The 15,473-nt window shown below is 47.6% G+C and overlaps 1 protein-coding gene across 3 annotated transcripts in view; it reads right to left on the bottom strand.

The window, feature by feature from the left end:
• Positions 1-1,255: 1,255 nt before the first annotated feature.
• Positions 1,256-15,473, bottom strand: part of Trappc9 (trafficking protein particle complex subunit 9) — a 486,162-nt gene continuing 471,944 nt past the window's right edge. For all 3 annotated transcript variants that reach the window (XM_021182812.3, XM_029469729.2, XM_029469728.2), the window contains 2 exons: positions 2,252-2,475; positions 1,256-1,798 (listed from right to left, as the gene is read on the bottom strand). In XM_021182812.3, coding sequence (XP_021038471.1) covers positions 1,631-1,798; positions 2,252-2,475 — 392 coding nt within the window. In that variant the 3' untranslated portion in view covers positions 1,256-1,630. The remainder of the gene's footprint in view (positions 1,799-2,251; positions 2,476-15,473) is intronic.

Raw genomic sequence — 15,473 nt, 5'->3', positions numbered from 1 at the left:
CCCAGCCTGCAGTGGCAACTCTGTCTGTCTGTATTGCGTCTGTCAACATCATACAATGCTTTTTTTAGAAGAAAGCATGACATCACTGAAGTTCCTCCTGGCCCTTGCTCTCAGAGCTTCACTTACACTCGACATGATGGCAGTCTAAGGTAGGTATGTACTCTTCCATCAGTCAAACATATTTATGCACGAGTATTCTGGGGGACAGAACATGCAGATTGTGAGGAGCTGTTGATGTGAATGGAGTTGACTGTGACCCACCCCCAGCTCTGTGAGCTGCTTTGCATAGCAGTGTATTTCAGGGACCTAGCTGTATTAACAAGGCCACCCTGCTTTGAATTCTTAGAGAGGAGGGCCAAAGGACTTCTCCCGGGTCTCCCCTTGCTGGCATAGGCAAACCTTCTGGCGTTTCCCCTGAATATACTTGAGATTGAGAGGAGATTATGTCTACTGGGCATTACATGGCCCCAGACCAGCATAGTGCAACGTTCCCTCCCTATCTGGGTGATAGTAGGCAGCTATGGGTAACAGCCAAGAGACACACTCTCTAGGTATGGGGCTGAGAGGTAGAGTCAGGTCATTAGAAAGGTCCCCCGCCCTGAGTCCCATATGCTGCCCCCACAGATGTCTGGGCGGCCTCAGCTATTACCCATGACTTTACTCACACACACACACACACACACACACACACACACACACACACACACACACATCCAAGAATGTCCCCTCATCTCCATGCCTGCGTTGGGGTTTGGCATGAGTTAAAATGAACACTTAGACCCAGGGGCCTCAGAGAAGACAAGGGCTGCTCACATAGCAGGACTCCACATGCTTTAGGCTACAGGGCAGGTGGCCCAAGGTGAACCTTGAAGTAGGTAGAGTTTATAAGTCAAGGCTAAGGTGATCATGGCCTGGCAGTGGGGTCACCACCCCCGCTAGAACTTCAGTGCAGTTTTCCAAGGGCTGGGATCTCGGCTGAAACAGAGGAGGTTTCACCACTGGGCGACCTGGGGTGACAAGAAGCTTGCAGAGACATAGGTGGCTTAAGCACCCGCTGAGAGAGAGGCAGATGCACCTTAAGTGTTTTACGGAGGTGACCTGGTATTCCTGGCTATCTCAAAGACAGATGCAGCCTGCCCTTCCAGCCATGGGACCCGTGAACCTGATGCCTCGCCTGGCAGGGCGTGGCTGGGTGGGTTTGGTCTTAACACTATCCCCCTCTCCCACTATCCCACAGTCTGAAATCAACACGGTGTGAGGTAAGCAAGGCAGGCCTTTATTGGAGAACATGGCAACATAAATACACAGACCTGGAGACCAGAACACAGAGGCAGGGAACACCCTGATGCCTGCTCACCCTGCTCACCCACACTGTCTCCCTCCTTGCTTGGGTTGCCAGTGACATTTGCAGCGGTGAGCCAGACCTCAGGAGACTCAAGGGGAGATGGCAGATCAGAAAGGCTCCTCTGCAGTGCTGGCCATCCAGGGCTGCCCAGGCTGGCACTGGATATGAGGTCGCTCAGCATAATAGGCCAGAAGCAGAGCAGGGTGGAGCCTCGGGGTGACTTCTGGGAAGGAGGAGGAGTGCTGGCTATGGAGTATGGAGGACATGGCCTTCAGGGTGAGGGGCTCAGGCCTGTGCCTCGAGGGCCCGCACATGCACGCTGGGTAAGCAAACCCAGGAGGGTGGCAGCTCCTTGCTCTTGCAGTCCTCGTGGAACCGGATGTTGAGGAAGAAGTCACCTGTGTAGAGGAAGAGGAGGGCTCCAAGGCAGGCGGATTGGCCTGATGGTTGTACCTGGAGTGGGAAAGAGGAAGAGGTGTCATACTGGATCCATAGCACCACCCCCAAAGCTACCAGGAGAGCCTTGAACTTGCCTGGCACTGTTAATGTGAGAGGGGTGCGACACACTGTCCCTGCTCCACCCAGAGCCTTTTTGCCATGCTTCCTTAGACAAGGGGCTGCATGTCTGAGAACCCATTTCTATCTTTGAAAGGTGCCACCACTATCTCTCCCCCTGAACTGCCTGGGTTTAGTGAGGTTGGGAGTAAAGGCAGTAGCGTGTGTAGTAGCTGGGCACGAGTGTCTGAACCGAGCTTTAGGGCTGATAGATTCCTCTGGGGCTGGGTATCACAGTGACCACTGCAGTGAGGTGCTATGGGTATGTGCAGGCAGGAACAGCATTGCCATTGCGCTATGGGCGGCCACTGTGGGTTAGACATGGAGGACTATGCCCCAGCTCACACTCACCGTGTCAAGGTAGAAGGTACTGGAACCCACAAAGGAGATGACATCATGCAGGTCATAGTTGTGCACACCGTTCTGGTGGTCCTGGAAAGGGACCACGGTGAGGGCAAAGGGCCCCACACTGCGGGGACTCCTGTTAGTCAGCCGCACCTCCAAACGCACGGGGTCACCGACCTGGCAGGCAGCTGCCACCTCACAGTCACATGGCTGCCCATCCACTAGCACATCTGCAAGAGATGGAAGATTATCAGAGGGAGCCAGCCTGCCTCCCACCTCCCTGCTCTGGGCCAGAGCACTGGGGACTCATGGGATTGACTCGATCCTGTTTTCCTGAAAACTGTTTGGCAGAGACAGGCACAGCAGAAGAGCTGTCACCTAAAGGCTGTCCGTTCAAGAGGAGCCCACGTCTGTGGTGTTCCTCCTGGACATTCCAGCCACTGCCCTCCGGGAGGGTGCTCTCCAGCTATGCCTTCCTCTCCAGAGGAGGGGCATCTAGGAACGATGTTGGCACTCTGAGAATGCCATGCATCTCCTGCCTGCCTCCTGCGATTGCTGCTCCCTGGACTGCATGCCCATTCTCCATCTATAGGTGAGCTGGAGCGGAAACCCCTCAGCAGACTCCTTCACCCCAACACTGCCTGCCAGGCATAGTGATGAGGGGCACGGATGTGTGGAGGGGACGTTTATAATCTAGCAAGGAAAAAGTAAAGTGATTCACATTGAGACTCTACCTAGTTCAAGGGGGCTGGTCACAGGCCCGGAGTAAGTGGAAAGGGACACTTCTTCTTTAATCTACATTCTTCAGGCTGTTATTTGTCTCTAAGAGTCTGGTGTAGCTGCACCTTCCATGATTTTGGATGCACAAGACCATCTGGCCTGAATCTGACCAGGCTAGGCTCTGTAGTGGTTCAAGGTCCCTGGCCACTGGTCTATCTGCAATCCCCATAAGCACTTGTAGTGGTACCCTGACACCCTGCAGCCTGTGCAAGCATGAGCTGCTCCTTCTACTAGCTGTCTTGCTTTGCTGAGTTCAGAGGAAGGTCTAAGGGACCAGGGTGTGCCTGGGCCTGTTTGGGAGGCCTGAGGCCTGTCATTATATTGCCTGAGCATCAGTTCTCTCTTCTGTGCAGATGTGGAGCAGATGCCAACACTGATGGCTGTGATGCTGTGGGCAATGGTGTGGAGAGCTATGTATGTAGGCTCCAGAAAGGCCCTATCCCAGCTCCCATCATAGCACCTGCTGAGTCTGGAGGGCAGTGGGTGACTTGTATCACCAGCCTCAGTTTCTCCACATGGCATGGGGCTTCACATGCAAAGATAACCAGCAGTCCTCCACCCCCTTTCCTGCCCCACACAGGGTCTTCATAACGATCTCCTGATCAGTAATCCCAACCAGACGCAGCTGGAGCTTCTTGAAAGAATTGGGGGTGAGGGAGAGAGGAGGGCTCGGCAGAGGCTGGTCCCCTTAAGGGAGCCATGATTATATGCAAACCAGTGAAGGGTGGCTGCCTAGTTAGAGCTCTTTCATTTTTGATTTTGGGTTTTTTTTGGGGGGGTGTTTTTCTCTGCAGAGGACTGTGTAGGCTGCCAGGGCATTGCTGTGGCTCACTGTCCAGCCTTCCCTGGTTTGCCTGTTAATCTTTTTCTTCCCAACTCTGCACAGCCCAAGGTAGGCCAGCTGGGATCTTGGCCTTACCTCTACTCTATCGTGCCAGGAGAGATCCCTCTACATACCCAGCCTTCTACCTGGCTTGAGTGTCCATGCTTCCTGGGCTCAGGATGAGAGAAAGGCTTGTGCCCAGTTGTAACTAGTAGCCTCCTTCCAGCACCCTAGCACACTACCACACAGAAGGCAGGAGACTCCCCAGAAGGACTACCCACTCCAGCCTGGCTCAGAGTAACTGACCATCCCATGGCTCACTCTTGCTGCCAACTGTGTGACTCTTAAGCAGCCACCACTACCCTTCCCCCTCAGCCCATAGTTCTTACAGTGTTCACATACACCGCATGTAGGAACAAGGAATTCTGCACCTTCCTCGATATTGACTGGGGGAAAAAAGCAACCTTCCATGATGGGCTGGCAGGAGAAAGGAGGCCCTTTTCTCTGGCACCCATATTAGGTAATGGCTGGAGACCTGCGACCCTGTCAGCACTAAATCTGCTTCCTGGGCTGAGATCAGGGCTCACAGTGTCCCAGCCTGGCAAACCAAGAAGTAGGGCATCTTTTATCCCCCACTGAACCAGGCTGTGGGGAAAAGCAGAGACCCAGGGTATGACTGGCTCTGGGACACGAAAGCTCTGCTGTGAGGGAGGTAAGTTGATCCCCCCAGGGCTTGCTGCACCTGGAGCCTCCCCAATACCTCCTAAGACGGCTCTACCCTTTCAGGCCAGACTCCAGCAGACTGAGCAGATGGCCTGGGGGTGAGGGGGCACATGGCCCACACCTGTGGCTGTAACCATAGTGTGAGGGAGGGTGGGGACAACTCTGGGGCTGCAGTAGAGACATCTGGATATAGGACCCTGTCTGTGTTGTGCTTTCTTTTCTAGGTTAGCCAAAGACTTCCTGTGGCTCTGAACCAGTTTGTGGTATGGCCTTCTGATCCTAGGGCTGGCCCCATCCCCTGAAGACATGCCCCCTCCTGTGAATGAGGCTGGCAGGGATGTGAACAATGAGTGCAGCTGAGTGCCTGACTCAAACCCTGGCCCCATGATTTCTAGCCACACGCTGAAATTTTTTACATCTTAACCTACCCAACCCCAACAGTAACATGATGGGACTGGAGACACAACCTAGAAATGCCTTTCAAGTAGAGTATTGGAAGCCGACCACATGTTTCCACTGTGGTTCTACCCCGACAGTCGCTGGTGGGCATGAGAATACAGAATCTAATTGCTTCTTGGATTGATGTGCCTTTTTTTTTTCCCTCAAAGCATTAGATGGACCATAGACCACTGTCCCCTCCTGCCTAGACCTGTAGCTTTTCATGTCCAATAGCATCTGAAGTCACAGACTTCAAATCCTCTGGCCCAGAACACCAACTACTGCTGCTTCTACACTAATGCTATGGCATAATGCTGGCTCTGCAGAAACCAGGTCTATGAGTGGAAGACAGCCAGAGACCTGGGGTCTAGTGGGATCCATTCTGAAGGCCCTGAGAGACAGGAAGGTGAGTGGGCCTAGGTAGTTCTGTGGCCTGAAAGAACAGGAGGCAGATATATGGTGCCTAGGCAGAAGACTCTAAGCTGGTCCAAGGTTCTGTCTGGTGCTCTATGTGTCTTATGTGGCCCCAAGTCCTCGTGTCTTCCTAAGAGGATAGAAAGCAGCATGGACCAGGCAAGTCAAAGACTATTTGAGAAAGTCAAGAGCAAAGCCACAGGGGAGTTCAAGGCAATGTGCACATAGGAGTCACAGAGTCACCCAGCAAGGCCAGCTGGACACAATCCTGAGGGCTCTAGATGTTCATGGTACTCTAAGTTTAAAGCTGTCTTTCCCATCTGGTCTGCATGGACTGGGTGAGTATAGATGCTGGACAATTGGGGCACCAATGCCCCAGCCAATCCCTAGCCATGCCTCTGAACCAGACTCCTAACCTCAAACACCTACAGACCCAGAACTGCATGGTGATCAAGAATGGACTAGTGTTTTCCTGCCCAGCTAGCTCCACCTCCCACCGCCCCAATAAGCTCATTCCTCTCGTAACACAGAGCTCCAACAGCCAGAACTTGGCAGGATTATTTTTCATCCATGGCTATAGATCCCGGGGAGCCTCTTAGCCCTGCCTCACCCACACCTCCCTCTCTTGCCTCTGGTGCCCTGGAAAGCAGAAGACTACTAAATATAGTTCGGGATAAAAAGCGTGTTTTCAGGAAGAAGGCAGAGACAGGCAAGGACAGCTGGGGCACTGATGCTCCAGACTGCAAGCTCACTCCTATGATGGGATGGACCTTAACTTTAACAGCCAGAGCTGATCCAGAGGAGCGCAGCTTTGAAATGGGTCAAGGAGAAGAAGCATCCCGTAGATGAGGTAAAAGGCAGGAAGGGAAATAAACAAGCCCAAGGGGAGGTGATAGGAAGACTCACTAAGGTGTCTTGGAGGGACTTGGCAGCAGATTTAGCATAAAATCCCCTCATTTCTAATCATCCAGGACAAACTGCTCCATGTTCTCAGAAGCCAGTGGGGCTGATGGTTAGGTGCCTAGCCAATGAAATGCATTTATTTCCTTCTTTACCAATAAGAGCCAAGTAGCTGGACTTTTCACATTGCTAAGAAGCTCCGAATCAAGCATGTTGGTGCCCAGTGGTTGTAATTTAGTTCCCATAGACCCAACCCCCACCGTAGTCTTCACATACACACCCAGACTTCTCTAAATACATCCCTATAATCACTCCTCCATGGCCTGCCCAATTGCCAATTCCTCTGGCCTGGGTGTTTTAGGCAGAGTGAGGGTCTGACTCCAAAAAGCCAATGGTACTGGTTTTTGGGGAAGTGATGTCATTATGCTGCCATTCCTACATCCACACTCTGGGGCTCTTTGCCTCTTTCAGAGTGCTGAAGTCTGAGGCAGGTCCGGATGTGGAGGGGTGGCAGGAAGGACAGGAAGATCCAGGCAGCTGACTCCAAACTCCTGAAAGCACAAGCTTGCAGTGACCTGATCAAGACCAGACAGTGGCTTATTGTCCCTGCCAGGGCCTGTGCTCTGTGGAGTTGGTGCCATATACTCCATCCACCAAATGGCATGTGTGTTTAACAATTATTGAGGTCGCTAATTAGTTCATAAACCAGAATGCCTCTCCCTGGCATTGGAGGCTGCTCAGGACCCACATGTGTAATTACCCTCAAGTCGAGAACAGCTCCTAAGGAGCTACTGCCTCTCCTGGGGAAATAATTTACTTTTACAACTTTTCATTAAAGATTAAAGGGAATTAAATTAAAATTAAGGCAAATTGGAGTTCAAGAAGAGGGCTGTGTGTGCACAGTCCTTTCTCAGAGGCTCTCTGGCCTCATCCTGGCCAATGAATTCTAGGGAGTGCATGTTGAGCTCTGAAAGGTCAGGTCTCCTCAGCTCAAAGCCTCTGGCTACCCACAACCCAGTGCCCATACTGGTTGGGGACTGTGGTTTACTGCCTCCAACAATACTATAGATGCCCATCACCAGTACCCCCATGAAGCCACACTGCAGAGGCAGGACAGGACTCTATTATGTGGGTGATAGTTTTGTAGCAGAGGCAGAGCCAAGAATGTCCCTTCACATCCCTAGAAGACAAAGCCCCTTTCCCTGATGTTCATTCCATGAGGTAGGGTCTTGTGTATCCAAGGCTGGCCTTGAACTTGTTATCTCGCAGTAGATGACCTTCAACTTCTGATCCTCCTACTGGAATTATAGGCAAGTACTACCATGCCTTGTTTAAGTGGAACTGGGGATCAGATCCAGGACCTCACACATGCTAGGGAAATACTCTACCAACTAACTCTGACCTTCCTCACTCCTTCCTCTGAAAATGAGAAGGGTAGTTCTTCCCACATACTCTTCTAAAGTACAAAGCCCAACTTGTGCCTCCACTACTAGCCAGAGAACTTGGACTCCTCCCCATCCCATGCTACCCAGCCTGGTCTGGCACCATAGACCTTGTACCAGGGCCCCACCTAGCAAGTATTTTAGAGTTCCACTTGTGGGCACCCTTCTAAATCTAGTCCAGAATGCACACTCACTGCCCTGGCATAGTCTGCTAGGACTCACCCATACTACCCCTAACCTCCATATATATATATCCAACTTTCAAGGTGAAACTGTCTCACACGCCCTGGTTGGCTCTTACATCCGCTACCTGCTGTGCCCATATCAGAAACAGACCTAACAAAAGTCCACAGGCCTAGGTACTCTCACAAAGATCAAGACAGTATCCCCCCCATTCCAAACCTATCAGACCTACTGAAATGTTCTCCAGCAACAGTTACTTAGATGAACCCCAGGACACAGAATTTGAAAGAACAATCATAAACTTCATCAAAGAATTCAAGGAGATTAAATACCTGAGTGATGCCTAAGAAATACATAAGGCTGACTGAAATGATGATCTAGGATTTGAGAACAGCATTCAATAAGGAGACAGAAAGATTAGAGATAATTCAACTTGAAATACACTTGCAACTGGAAAAGTCTAACTGAACTAGAAAACTTACAAGCTGAATGGACCAAGTAGAAGACGGAGTACTAAGGCTTGAAGATAAAGTGGAGTAAATCAGACAGTACAAGCAAAGGTCAAGAAAAGATAAAACATATAGAAAATGAACGTGAAAAGGGAAAACCTTTGAGGTTATAGGCATAGATGAGGGAGAAGAATCCCAGGCTAGGGGCATAAACCAGATATCCAGTAAGGTCACAGAAGGAAACATGCCCCAAATAATGAAAGACATACCCATACAGATACAAGAAGTAATAGGACTCCAAACAGACAAAACCAGAAAAGAAGATTTAGTTGAAACACTGAATATACAAAGAAAGGATTGAAAGCTAAAAGAAAAAACAAAAAGCAAGCCAATCCACAAGTCATACTCACCAGAACAACCACTAGGATTTCTCATTGTAAACTTTGAAAGCCAGAAGGGGCTGAAGTGAGGCACTCCAAATTCTACAAGATAATGGCTGCCAACCTTGACTGGAGTCCTCAAAAGAGCATTACATGTTCCAAGCTGCTCAAAGTGTTCATAATCCAGCAGACAAAACAGGGGAGCAAGACTTTACACTAAAGAGAGGGGTAAGCATAGCTATGAGACTACAGAAAGGAAAAGAAGGAAGCGGTAATCATTGACACAAGGAACAGCTGAGCATACAACAAGGCCAATGACTGGGATCGACACAACTTTCAATTACAACTTTAAACATGAATGACCTCAACTCTCCCATCAAAACCAGCTGACTGAATTAAAACAATCCTTTTTTCCCCTGATTTACAAGACATTCAATACAGCTTTAAAAAAATAGGCATCATTTTAAAGGGAAAGGATGGAAAGGGTGCTTCCAATGGGACCAGGAAGCAAGCAAGTGTTGCTATTCTATTATCTAACAGAATATACTTTAAACTGCAAGTAATGAAAGGGTAGGAAGAAGGCTACTTCATTCTAATCAAGGGCACAATCAACCAAGGAGGCATTGCAATTGTGGTGGCTTGAAGAAGAATGGTGTCCATGGGCTCATAGGTTTGATGCTTAGTCATCAGGGAGTGGCATGACTTGGAATTGATTAAGGCTGTTGTGGCCTTGTGGGACAAGCTGTGGGCTTGGAGGTTTCAAAGCTTAAGGCAGCCCCAGTGTCTCTCTCTTCCTGCTGCTTCAGATCTCAACCTCTCCAGCACCATGTCTGCCTGCATGCAGCCATGCTCCCTTGACATTATGATAACAGACTAAACCACTGATACTGTAACCAAGCCCCAGTGAAATGATTTTCGTTATAAGGGTGTCCATGGTTATGGTATCTCTTCACAGCAATAGTACACTGACTAAGACAATAATACTAAACATGTATGCATTAAACTCTGTGGAACCCAATTTCATAAAAAGTGTAATCCTTTAATCAATCCTTTAATAGTAGGTGATTTCAATACCTCACCTTATCCAATTGAGAAGCTATCCAGACAAAAGATAGAGAAACATCAGAATTAAATCTACTCAAACACCAATATAAACACCCTGCTGAGCACTGCAGAAAAATTTCTCTACAATAGAGGATACCCTAGGACACACACACATACACACAAATTCAGAAACCCTTAACTCTATGTGTCCTGTTGGATATAATGCAATAAAACTTGAAACAGCAAACAAATCTCTAATATTGTACACAGACTCATAAACAACACATTACTGAATGGTGCATGGGTCAAAGAAATCCAGAAAAAAAATTAATGGAAGTAAAAGAAAATGAAAGCAACACAGCTCTGGGATCCATTGAAAGCAGTCATACAAGGGAAACTTAGGTCTCTGAGCACTACACTGAAAAAAAAATCAGAAAGAGGACAAATAAATGTCTTAATGATGCAACTCAAGAATCTGGAAATCCAAAAAGAAGCCAAACCCAAATCCATCAAGAAATAAGAAAAAAAAATCTAAGCAGGCAGAATTCTAGAGGCCATTATCGCTGATGGACATACATGTGTAAATTCTTGATAAAATACTTGCAAGCCAAACATAGGCTCATAGAAAATGTTATATTCTCTTATCAAGTTGTCTTTATCCTGGAGATACAGAGATGGTTCAAACACAATAAAGAAAAGACAGCATCACCAACAAGTGATGCTCGGGAAACGGATGTGCATATGAAGCATGGAATTAGTCCTGTATCTCCTCCCACAAAATGGACTAAATGTGAAACCTGAAACACTGGGGCTGCTATAAGAAAATATAGACAGACGCAGGTAAATGAAGGATTTTATGAACAGGACTCCATTTGCCCAGGAATAACTTGTCAACAGTTGACAAGCAGGACTTCATTAAAACTAAAAAGCTTCTAAACAGAGTGAAGAGGAAGCCCATAGAAGAATCTTTTCCAGCTATGTGCCTTGCAAAGGGCTAACATCCACTATACATAAAAAGTCAAAACCAACCCATTAAAACATCAGCTACAGAGGAAATGAAAATGTTCATTAGCCTTAGGAATTTGGGGGTTTCAAATCAAAACAACTTTGAGATTTCATCTCACCACAGTCAGAATGGCAAAGATCAACAAAACAATGGCCAACACATGCTGAAGGGGAGCCCTTTTTCACTGTGGTGGGATTGCAAACTCTGAAGCCACTCTGAAGACAATCAAAATGCTAAACATAAAATCTACCATATGACCCAGTTATACCGCTCTTCTCAACATCCTACTTCAGAATTACTTGCTTAGCCACGTTCATCGCTGCTCTATTCACAACAGTTAGGAAATTAAAACAATCTAAATGTGCTTCTACTGATGAGTGGATAATGAAAATGTTACACACATGCACTATGTAAAACTATTTAACTCTAAAGAAAAATGGAATCAATCATGAACTTTGTAGGCAAATGGATGGACTAGAAAGATCATATTGGGTGTGGTTATCCAGGTCCAGAAAGACAAAGCTCACATGTTCTTTTTATATTCATGGTTCCCAGCTCCAAATCATCAGGTGGGAATGTATAACCTAGAGTAACAGCACAGTCCAGGAAAGGAAAAAGGGGCTACAGTGAGGGTAACAGCTAGAGAGGGGAATAGCAGGATATGGGTGATGTGAAGGAGAAAATAGGAGAAAATGGAAGAGTGGACCCAAGGTGGAGCTGACCTGAAAGCCCCTAGCTCCCCTGAGGACTAGCTTTCGAGTACAGGAAGGTGCCATGTAAATTACCAAGGGAGAGAAGCAAACAATGGCCCTACCTGTCTTCAATGACTATGAACCACAGCATGATCAACATGGGAAGCTATGTCTAAGGGTACAACACCAGCATTTGCATCTTGGCAGTAAACAAAAGCAGTTTAATTGGACTTCCCCCACTCAAGGGGCAAGAAGTTATTTCTGACACTGGAAATTTACCCAGCAGCACATGGCTAGCGTGATCATAGTTCTCAGAAGTAAACCTACTACCTACATTTTACTAAGCCAGCATGATTTCTAACTGCACCATAAATTTTTATCCTTTGTGCCCACAGATCAGTGTAACTCATCCATTGTCGAAGACCCATATCTTTGCAATGGACAGAGACCATTACAGAAAGCCACAACTGGTCAAAGTACAGACAACTGATCATGAGGTTCCTAGTCCCAGTTGATAAGTCTATACCCAAGGGCGGGCTAGGAAACACAGCTGCAGAGGGGGAGGAAAGACCGGGAAATCTGCTGTGAAATTGTGTCTCCTAGAAACATCAGGGGGCTTCTCCTATAACTCCACAATATGGCTTCCTAAACAAGACCAGAACAAGTAGAGCCCTTAACAAAGAACTCCAGGCAACTAAGGAATGCTGAGAGTAGGAGGCATAGCCCTCTTCAGGGATGAGCTCCTAATAAGTTTATCCAACACTAACTGGTCAGCCCTGAAATCATATACATACAAGTAACACTAAAGAGACCAAGCGAGTTGTTTTATATATTCACACACACATAAAACAAAATGAAGCCATGAATTTGAGAGGGAGAAAAGGAGAGAGGACAAGAGAGGGGCTAGAGAAAGAAAAGGAAAGGGGATAATAATGTAATAAATTTATGTAATAAATAATGTAATTATATGTAATATAATTATAGTTTATATATGTAAATAATAATGTAATTATATTTTAACCTCAAAAAGGTAAAGGGTAGATGTGGAGGGAACAACAACAACAACAACAAAAGACCTAATCAGAGAGATGGCCAAATGGAGAGAGAGACCTGGGGTTGAATACCTGGGTACATGCCCATAGAGGCAGTTAGCCTCTAGACAGCAGCAGTGTGGCCATGGGGTTGGCAGTAAGCCACTCAAGGTGACTGTGTACACGGTGAGGCCAGCTCATGGACTGGGAACTCACAAGCAGGGTAGCTTACACTTCTTGGGGACAGGATGAAACCTGGGTCCTGAATGAGTCTCAGAGAGCACCTTTATCAAGAACCCCGTGAGACAACCCAAGACTAGTACCTAGTGAATAGCTGTGGTGTGTATCAGTCTTTGCTGATGTGACTAAGGCTTTCCTATCAGCAGGGAATGTGGGGTCTAGGGAAGGGATGACAGTAGGTGCAGGAACTGGTCCTGCCTCACTCTGCAGGGACAGAATGCATTGTTCCCTGGAAGCTTGGGCTCTCTATGAAGCCCTTAATTCTCATTTTGGATTGGCACTTGAGATGACCGAAGAGAAACCAGGAGGAAAAAGGAGCCTATGCCTGCCGACTTGCAGCATTATGCAAAGCCAACTCTCTGAGAACAACCAAGAGTTTGAAAGGACTCCTCTGTTCCCAAGCACTATCTCTGCCTTTCAACCTTTCAGCTCTCAAACCTATCTGAAGAAAGCAGATGCTAGACTCCTGGGTAGCTCTCTGCCTGCTCCTGCGCATGGGCTTCAGTTAAACTCTTGTCCTCACCACAGTGTTACCCAGGCCTTGAGTCCTCGCCTGCCCTGAGCTGTAGGTGGGCAGAACTGGTGCAGGGCTTGTGCGGAGAGTGATGTGAACTTGGGAGTGGGGGCTGCAGGAAAAGAGTGGCCATGGATGGGGCTGGCAGTCAAGAATCAAAGGCAACTTTGGCATCAGTCATGCATCTGCACCCTCCACCAAGGGATGCAACCAATTTCATCCTCTCTGAGGGTGCAGTCTGCTGGCTTTGGGCAGGTGGGTGGTTCTCAAGCTGACTGGCAGAGTGTGGGGTTATCTTGGGGAATGGCTGGGCTACACCTGGTTCCAGCTGTATGTTCCATCAATATGCCATTTAAAATGAGCTTGGCCCAGCCCAGGAGAAAGGCCATGCTGGTTAATGCCATCAGCTGACCTGACTCGTGACTGAAATCTCTGGCCTAGTTCTGTCAGGCAATAGTCTGGAAAGCTCAGAGCATTGCTCCACCAAGGCAAGTGCAGTGGCTAGCCCTGAAAAAAGAAATGCCTCTTCCCAGGCGGGTGGAAGTGAGGGATGCCCAGAGGCCAAGCCGTTAGAACCTGGGATTGGACTTAACCTTGACTCATAGACAAACCATACTTTCTAGATGGCATAAAATGTGAGCAGGTCCATGGTTCACATCTCTGCAGTGCCTACTTGCTTCTAATACTGCTCAGAGCCATGGGAGGCCATACTGGTGGCCTCAGTTTTGTGGTATTTCCAGTTAAGGAGACCTATAGGATTTCTTTTCACCTACCTAACTACCTTCACCTCAACATCAGAACAAAAACTTTGGGTACTAGCTTTTCTCCCTCTATAACTCAAAGAACATGAGACTATAAGTCACCAAAGTTACTACTACCCATCTACCCCCTTATCCACCCTTGAGATATAGACCAGCTAGTCTTGAACTTGAGATCCTTTTGTCTTAGCCTTCCACTGAGATGTGTGGATGTATCAAAACATCTGGCCATCATCCATTCTTCTATCCATCAACTATCCTGTCCATCCACCCATCCAGCCAGTATCTTTAAATCTGTCCATCCATCTATCCATCCATCCATCCATCCACCCCCATCTATCATTAATCCATCATCTATCAAACCAGCTAGTATCCATCCATTATTTATCCATCCACCATCCACCCTCCATCTATTTATCACCAAACTATCTGACCATCAACCCGTCATCCATCTATCCATTTTACATTCCCTTCCAAAATTCATCTACACATCATTCACCATTTCATCTTCTATCACCCATCCACTTATAACCTATTCGTCATCTATTCACCTATCATTTATCTACTCATTTTCTATCCCATTCGTCATCTATTATTCCAGCATCCATCTTCCTTCATCCATCCATCCACCCATCAACATTTAGCCACTTAGCCATCCATCTGTCCATCACAGACCCTCAGTGACATGATGTCATTTCTTATCTTTGTAGCACTAGGGAAGCAGTCATTCCACACAACCTTAGGTCCCTAGATTCTACCTGCTTCTCCAGAAGAAGCAGAAGCCTAAGCAGATTCTCTCTTGAAGCCCAAGGAGACATTCACCTTGCCAACACCTTGATCTTGGAATTCCAGCCTTCAGACTAGGAGAGCATACATTTCTGTGTGTAAGCCAACAAGTTTATGACACTTGTCATGACAGCCTCAGGACATAGACACATTAGTTCCCTAAAAATGTGACTGAGGCACTCTGCCACCCATGGAGTGGCTATATAGCAGGCTGATCAGTGAAGGGAAGAAGCCCTCACTTTGGGACTGTCTGAGACCTGGCTGAAGGGTACGTCTGAGGCACATCTAAGGCACCCTGGAGAGGAGCCCTAGAGAGCTTTGCTTTGAGAACCAAGAACATCTTGCCATCTGCATGTTATAGCTGGTATGTAAATGAAGATTCTGACAAACAATATGTTCTTTTCAGTAATTTAATCATCACCACAGTCACCTTCTGCCATGGCAAAGCACAGGGCTCATAAAAGGCATGGACAAGCAAGTGAGAGACCTGGGATGCTGTGAGGGACCTCTGACCTCTCCTTTTACCCCTATTGCCCCAGGATCCAGAGGTGGGGTGTTTATAGCCATGTACAGAACCTATACATGCAGTAAATGGAGGGCATTTACTGCAGGTGAGCAGGGCCAA

This window comes from Mus caroli, unplaced genomic scaffold (assembly GCF_978045245.1).
Source record: "Mus caroli unplaced genomic scaffold, Mus_caroli_1 scaffold_16, whole genome shotgun sequence".
Classification (NCBI taxonomy): Eukaryota; Metazoa; Chordata; class Mammalia; order Rodentia; family Muridae; genus Mus; species Mus caroli.
This window is presented reverse-complemented; position numbering and strand designations above follow the sequence as displayed.